This window comes from Belonocnema kinseyi, chromosome 10 (assembly GCF_010883055.1).
Source record: "Belonocnema kinseyi isolate 2016_QV_RU_SX_M_011 chromosome 10, B_treatae_v1, whole genome shotgun sequence".
In the NCBI taxonomy this organism is placed as follows: Eukaryota; Metazoa; Arthropoda; class Insecta; order Hymenoptera; family Cynipidae; genus Belonocnema; species Belonocnema kinseyi.
In genome coordinates, this window is record NC_046666.1 from 81,295,338 (window position 1) to 81,304,135 (window position 8,798).

Genomic DNA, 8,798 nt, shown 5'->3' on the forward strand with positions numbered 1-8,798 from the left:
AATTAAAATTCGAAAATTTTTTCTAAAGCCTCCAGGGGACTTCGTTTTCGCACGAAAAAATTTTATGTGCCCTTATTGCATCCGGACCCACAATTTTAAATATTATTCTATACGAAAACATAAATGATAAAAGAAAATTAGAATTTGTAGAAGAAACTAAAAAAGATGTAGAATTGCAAGTGGTTTTAAAATTAATAAAACACGGTAGGCCAGATAATAAAAATAAAATACCGGAAGAAGAAAATCCGTACCAAGCATTTCGGGAAAACTTGTTCGAAATTGATAGATTACTATATAATAATAAAAGAATTATATATGTATTTTTGGTGATGATCTTCAAGGTTTTTTCAAGGCTTTTTCCAAGCAGTTTACGTTTACGTTTAGCATTACCCAGGAACAACGACGTGGACGTAGTAAATTCTGTTCCCTTGGGGGTGTTTCATTATCGTGAGTCCCCTTGCCTCTCACGCTTCAGTGAAGATGTTTGAACTAAAAATCTTGAGCTTCTTGGCGAAAAGCTATGCGATTGTAAAAATGAGTTACAGCATTACGAATCATCTCCCTATCAATCAAAGTAGCCTATTGCAGAATCCGATTCTGCAATTCATCTAAGCTTTGCGGTTGCTTTGAGTATACTTTGCTCTTTAAATAACCACAAAGAAAACAGTCGAGAGGTGCCAGATCAGGAGATCTAGCAGGCCACTCGATTTCATCCCTTCTTCTAATCCACCTTTGAGGGAACTGAGTATCCAAATATGCTCGAACTTCACTACCGTAATGAGCCGCTGTTCCGTCCTGCTAGAACCAAATATTTCGATAATTATCGCCTGTAATCTCCCTTATTCTTGATAAAATTTGGTTTCTGAGAAGCTCTTCATATGCACGGGCATTGAGATTACCATCGATGAAGAAAGGGCCTATCAATGTATCATTCAAGATACCGGCCCAAACATTAATCTTTTGTGGATATTGTGTGTGACTCTCCAACATCCAATCAGGAATTGTGTCGGACCTTTATTTACAATTTTGCCTGTTAACTTTACCTTTTAAAGTGGAAGTAGATTTGTCTGAAAATACTGTATTGTACAAGAAAAGAGGATCTCTATCAATTCTGTCCATCATAATTTCACAAAATTCAACCCGACGATCAGGATCGTCTTCATTGAGCTCTTGTACCAAGTGAACTTTTTAAGGATGGAAATTAATGCTTTTTAAAACATTTCGCACTATTTTAGGAGCAACGTCACTCTCATCACTAGCTCGACGTAAACTAAGGTGTGGATTTTCAAGAAATGCTTGGGCTATGTCTATCTGCATCTCCTCATATCCTGCAGATTTTGGCCGACCAGTTCTCTGAAGGTCCTCGATAGATCCATGATTCATAAAGCGCCTTACAGTTCTTTCATTTGTTGATTTTGAGACAGGATTTAACCCTTTTTCATTACGAAAAGTGCGATTAAAAAGCAAACGAACTTGATCATAAGATCGAACTCGATCTCCCCAACCACGCATCATTAATACAGATACCCTCTCTCGTTCCGAAAGTTTAGCTTGCGCCATAATAATCTTTCAGCGAAAGATAGTAAGCATGCACTCGTAATACGTAAATTTAGTTTCGATTCGTAATATTTGTATGGAAAAACGGTATAGGACTTATGGTATTGCCTTAGGTATTGACTTAGGTATTGAAAAACGGTATAGGACTGTATAACTCTTCGGGGAGGAACATAACTCTCACCAGAACACCTGGAACTTTAATGAAAAATTTCCTTATGATTTTACAGTATCCAAAGCGCTGTAATCAAGATCAGTACAGAGCTCACCAATGAATTTCTCGTTGAAATTTACTTCAGGAATTACACTGACCTCTTGGAAAACATTGTTAATTTCAAATAACCTCTTACTGGCCTTGACCGTTACAATTGACCTATGACTTGGGTACGTACCTGAACGTAGAATTTTCCGCTCTATTGATTGCAGATATAAAAAAGGAGGTTTCCATTTTAAAAAAACCAAGTTGACCTTCAAAAAGCCATGAAGCTCAATTTCAAGGTAAAAATGAAGGTTGAGATTGAATTCCTCATTGAAATTTACTTCAGGAATGACCTTCACTTTTTTGAAAAATATTTTACCTGAGGAAATATCCAACCGTCCCGGGACTTTTTAGACACCCTGTATATATAAATATATACATATATTATTATTGATAATATTATAAGTATTATTTGCATCTTGATTCGCATTTGAAAGAAATGAAAGAAATTGGCGATTGTTGAAAAAAATTAATTATGTTGTTGAAAATGTAACTATTTTGTAAAAAAATCCTCTTTTCATAATTATAGTTGAAAATTCAACTATTTGCATTTAAATTAGGTTAAAAATTCAGCTTTTTTATAGATAATACTCTTTTTGACTTTAAAATTTAAAAATTTATTAAAATTAAATTCACCTGTTTTAGTAGAAATTTAATCTTTTTGGTTAAAAATGTATCATTTTTGGTCAAAAATGCAATTGTTTGGTTAAAATATGAACTGTACATCTTCTTGGGTTTAAAAGTCAATTATTCCACTAAAAGTTGAACTACTTTGTAAAAAAAGTCTTTTTTTTTAACAAGGTTTTATAATTGTAGTTGAAAATTTAACTATTTGGTTGCAAGTTTAACTTTTTGATTCAAAACTCAGATTTTTCGCTTAAAAAATTCCATTTTTTGTAGATAATTCGTCTCTTTGACTTTAAAATTAAATAATTTCTTTGAAAATTCATGTATTTTGTTTAAAATTTGTCTTTTTTTGTGGATCATTAATGTTGGTTGAAACTTTATCCTGTACATTGTATTAGTTAATACACCAATTATTTAATAGAAAATTAATTGAGTTTGTTAAAATGTAAACTTCTGGGTTGAAAATTGATATATTTTGTTAGATAGATTTTTTCCTAAAATTAAAAAAAACTGCAAAATAAAAATATTGCCTTAAAATCGTCCTGATTTTTTTTAAAATTTTTAAAATCTTTTCAAATACTCACTTAAAATTAATTTTTCAAAATAAAAAATTATTTTCAATTTTCTTAGCAATCACAACAATTTTTTGTGATTCGTTTTAAATATTTTACAATTCTCAAAAAGCTTTTTTTTTAATTTACAAAAATCTACATCGTGTTTCAAATTATTTGAAATAATTTCAAGTTTTTAATTAATTTTGAATCTTTTTTAAAATTAAAATTGTAGCGTTCGAACTTAAAATTTATTACAATACAAATTTAACAATTCAAGGCTTTCTGTTTCGAATCATTCTGTTTTTAAGATTTATTATTATATTGATTCGCTTAAACAACTATTCTGATAGATTTATGAACATAATTTTTTAGGATAAAGAACGAAAAAGACGAAAACTAAGACATAATCCAGGTCCTGAGTAAGTACGCAATATAAATAAAATTTCCATTTATAATAACGAAGATGATGCCGGGATTAGGAAAGGGAATGGACTATTCCCTAGTCCCGAAGCTTCGGTACGACTAGCCAAGATAAAAAAAAATTTGACTAATCATTCCGAATTACATAGAATTGCGGGATTCCAAAAAAGAAATTATTCAACACAATTTTACTGTTCTCAACAGTATATTTGGGATATAATTAGGTACATTGAATGTGAAAATTAATATATCATTACTAACCCAGGAAACAAAAATCCATTCACTTCTGTTGAATAGGTTTCGTAGGCTTTTGAATTGCATATCTGCCACTGGAATTCCAAATTGCCGCCGATTTGTTTTTTAAATACTTTTAGTCAATATAATTTTGTTCACTAACTTCTATGCCGTAAAAGACTAATAAATGAAATAGCAAGGGGAATCTAGTAGACATGCGCATGATTTCTTTTAATCTTTCGATAATTTATCAATTTAAAAAATCGTGTGAAATATGGCATCTTAACCCCAAAAAAGTCAGTCTCATTGAAAAAGAAGGATACCGATTCAATATAACTTTGCTTGAAATGGTCATTGCAGTACATGGCAGATTCGAAACTGCTTGAGAAAGTGACCGATTCACATAGTCGCAAACCGTTTCTGTTTTAACTTTCTGAATCTTTAAATGACAGATACGCAATTCGTCGAGTCGTCTTTTCAATGGATTCTTTTTTCCTGGGAATATTTTCTTATTTACTATAATAATTAGCAACGTGTTACTTTTCATTACGACAATAGTTTAATATACTTGCCTTCATATTACAAAATGTTTGCCTCAATTTTTATTTAATTACTTATTTTTTCACATTGCGAAGAATTCACTCTGTTTAAAAATCCATATGCTTGAACCATTAAAAAGTAATATCGAAATGGTAGCGGGGTTTCAGTAAAAAATTTGTATTTTAGAAGCGTTCATTTAGAATACAAAATGTATTGCGTTTGAAAGCCTTTAATTTCAAAGGAGACCATTTGCAAGCGGTTTAATAAAACGTTTCATGGCTTACATTCCTCCCTGCCGGAAATAAAGGAAAGAATAGGAAAGGCCGCTTCGGAAAGTGTTCGGAACGGGCTATGTGAACTTTGCTTCCGTTTCTTTCCGAACGTCGAGCAGTCCCACGAATCTTTCCGATTCTTTCCGAATGTTCCTTTCTCCTACTTCTTTCCGATCAGTGCAGAGTGTCCTTCTAGTTGGCCTCTATTTCATTATATTTATAAATTTATTCACATTTCACATTTATTCAGAAAGAAATCGGAACGAACTTAAACAGTGGGACACAGAAGAGAAATCGGAAAGAATAGGAATAAACTATTGGGACACTGCCTCATTTATTCGGAAAGAAATTAGAAAGGTTCAGAAAGAAGTAAATTGAGTCGGACACTTCGCAAAAGTTCGGAAAGGCATCGGGAAGCTTCTGAAAGAGAAAGCGTTCCGAAAGAAACAGAAGCAAAGTTCACATAGAAATCGGAAAGGTACTTTCTTTCCGATTCTTTCCGATTCTTTCGCTAGGGCTGCTCGTGAATGTCAAGTCAATAAAGAAATGGATTAGTTTCTAAATGATCAAGAATCAACACTCATGCGTTTACAAACAAGGGCTTCGTAATGTATTAAATCTTTCAACCCCCTTTCCCTCCCCACTATTTTTTTCATCTATTTCCAAGCTTCTCCTCCATCCCCGGAAAAAAGTAGGACCGACGGATACTTGAACGAATTTATAAGGGCATCTAACAGTGGCTACAAAATCCTAAAGTAATGAGAAGAAATCACAGATTCTGCATTTTAGATTTCAAACGTTTCCGACATTATATTATTTATATTTGGAAGCCTTTGATGCCCATTAGAAATAAAAAAGTTTGACTAAGTCAAACGCCACCCTTCAATTTTCTTCTTTTTGTGAATGATTTGCTCGGTTTTACTTTATTTTCAAAAAAAAATATTTAAGGTTCTTGATATATCAGGAACCTTAAATAGGTCCTTTTATGTACCAACAAAATTTTTCGTCGCAAGAATTTCATCTCTATTGACGATAATTTACTTTTTTCACCAATCTCAGTTATAGTACAGACTCTTGTAATTTTGAATTACTATAATTACGTCTAAGCTACTATAAGTTGGTGTATTTTTAAACTTTTTCGAAACTTTTGCATTTTTACGCCATCACGTATAATTTAATTTTTTATCATCATTGGAGTTATTCTTCATGCACCGCATGTAAAATTATACGTTCATTGTTCTATACACAAAGTTATAGAATTTATTTCAGTGATTCAATTGTATTAAAACTACAACTTTTTATGTTTCGAGGGCAATAAAAACTCCAAAGAATTTTTTTTGGTACAATTTCGGACCTATTCTTTTTTTTAATGAAGCAATTTTAAGGGATGAAAGAATTTTTCACCTTCAAATTTGTACGTTATAAAGATAAAAAATTTGAAAAAAATATTTTCTCGATTTAAAACGAGCTATCGGAAACCTTAAATCCATGTAAGGATGAACATGCAGCACTTTGAGATTGTAATAAATAGTATCTGGAAAAGTTGTAAATACGTTGTGATAAAATACAAAAAATAATTGAAAACAAAACTTATTTACTGACAATTTCATAATGCTACATACCTTCTAATTTCAATTATCTTAAATAAAAAAATCTGATGTAACTTATGCTAATTCCGATAAAAATAAACAATAAATACTTTTTCACTACCAGAAAGTCATAATTGTCCATCACAACAATTCCGCAATATTTTTTTACTATTGCTATTAAAATTTTTGATTAAGAAGCCAAAATCATGATTAGACAAATACAATTGGACGGATTGGAAGCAATTTAACTTAAAGTTTCTATGATATCATCTTCGTGTCCACGGACTCAGAACGTAAACACTCAGGACCGCATGAACGCTTTCTGTTCGATTGCAGGGCATTACGTACCACCTGATGCATCTAACGCACTGAGGGTGGTCCTGTGTTGTTTATATCAGTTTTTGGAACGTGCAAATGCAGTTTGCTGAAATGTAGAATCTAGTGTAATTGCATGTTCCTTCTTAAATTGAGTGGAAAGTAAGAACATAATTTCCTCACCAAAAGTCATTTGCTTTAATTTGCCATCTGTTGCAATAGTTTCATTGACTACATATTACCTCCACTTATCTTCAGTTATGCAATGTGAACAGTTTCTAATGGTTTTTTAAAAACGAAATTTAATTGTTTGGTTCAAGAATCATCAATCAGCCAACGAAAAATCCCTGATCTGAATCAAGATGGGATGAAAACTTGAGTTAGATATGAAGGCAAAAAAATCCCTGAAGGAAATAAACGATACAGTAAAACAAGAACTATTTTCCGCCGTCGATGAAGGAAACTTAGAGGTAGTAAGACGCATCGCAAATACAGTGGATATAAATTACTTATTAAATTGAAATCCTGGTCAGGATCTAATTTCTAACGCTATATGAAATAAAAAAAAGAAATGATTAAAACTCTAGTAAACATGGGGCTTACAACTTCCATTATTGGAGATCATGTAAATACACTTCTCCACTCAGCAGTAGTTCACACTGATCTAGAAATCGTAAAGTTTCTAAAAAGAAGTGGTGTGCGGTTGGAAACTAAGAATCGAGATGAACTTGTTTCTTTTCTGTCAATCGCCGAGCGACGTCATGTAGATGAAGAATGTGCAAAGATTTTAAATTACTTTCTCAAGGAAAAGGAACGGGAGAGTTTTGAAGACTATTTTTTTAATTACAGGCCTGATATCACAAACACAGCCCCTAACGGGTTTTCAAATCTCCATTTCGCAGCACAATTTGGGAATTTTCCACTGGTCCCTCTGCTCTTGAAAAAAGGAGCATCACTCTTATCTTCCAGAAACTGGAAAAACGACCTTACATGTCGCCGTTGAGAGTGAAAAGAAAGATATCATTAAACTCTTTTTAGCGAGTGGTGGGGACGTGAATTTAGTTCAGCGAAAAATTCAATATGCGGTAGAGCATTCCGTATTTTTTACAAATCCCGGGATATACATCTCTCCATATTGCAGCTGAAAAAGGAAACGAAAGCATTGTCAAGCTTTTATTAGATCACGGAGCTAATCCAGCAGCAGTTGATGAAATTGGCCATACACTTTTGCATTTAGCAACTAAATCTAATTCTTTGTCGATAGTTAAACATCTTTTAAACAGTGGATGCATTCTTAAATCTATGTTCAGTTCAGCAGATAAAGGTTATACTCCAATTCATATTGCTGCTGAAAATGGTCAAGAAGACATTGTGAAACTATTTTTAGAAAAACGATTATCTGCTGATTGTCAGACAAAGAACGGGGTTTCCCCTATTCATCTTGCAGCTCAGAAGGGTCATAAAGGAATCGTTCTGCTCCTTTCAAAATATGGATCTACGTCCGCAGAAGTAGGACAGAGAATTATTCAGTCACCTTTGTTTTTTGCTGCTGAGATTGGAAACTTTGAAGTTGTTGAGATTCTCTCCGAAAACACTGCTCGTGCTGCAGAATGGAATGAGGCTTATCCTGCGTTGTACGAGTATATAGCGTCTTATCATGGACATGAAAACGTTGTCAGAATTCTTCTACAAAAAGGTGCTGATTCCAATTTTTCGTTTGAAAAATGTTTGCCATCATTACACGCTGCTGCACAACAAGGACGGGATAAAGTAGCAGAAATTCTGGTGGAACATGGAGCCAAAATTAATTGTAAAGTAGAAACAAAATCTGGGTAAGTAACTAGAATCATTTATATGGTAATCATACATCGTTTGTTTCTAAATTTGCAATTTTTTTATCCAGCTATTGTACTACCATTACAAAAATTCTAATAGTTCTATCATTCTATCACATTAATCGCAAATGCACCTATATTTTCACTTTGTATTGTTTAGAATCAAAAACTGACATTATAAAGATTATAACATTTTATTTTTAAAGCATTAATAGTTAAAAGTTTTAAATTTAGAATGCTACAAGTTGCATACTTTATCATTGGGGCTTTATAAATTAGCCAACTTTGAATGAATAGCTTTTAAAATTGACCATTGTGTAAACTCTGCAAACTCTGAAAGATTTTCACTTATATTTCAAATTTAGCTATTTTTAATTTAATATCGTTTAAATAATATATTGAAAAATTAGAGGGAGATCTTTTAATTTCTATAGTGAGAGTTCGTTTTCAGCCCAAGCCTTAGACAAGTCCTGAAAAAATTCCCGAGCCATAGAAATTCGGCGAGATCTCCGATTTTAATTTGTTCTTAAAGTAACAAAATAGTTATCTAAAATTATTTATTTAAATTAATTCTTCAAGCAACAGAAAGTACGTTTGTA

At 32.4% G+C, this 8,798-nt stretch overlaps 1 protein-coding gene across 1 annotated transcript in view; it reads left to right on the forward strand.

Moving 5' to 3' along the window:
- Window positions 1–8,798, forward strand: part of LOC117181227 (ankyrin-1-like) — a 19,613-nt gene that overhangs the window by 2,813 nt on the left and 8,002 nt on the right. Inside the window, exon 2 of the mRNA XM_033373791.1 lies at window positions 7,506–8,196. Coding sequence (XP_033229682.1) covers window positions 7,506–8,196 — 691 coding nt within the window. The remainder of the gene's footprint in view (window positions 1–7,505; window positions 8,197–8,798) is intronic.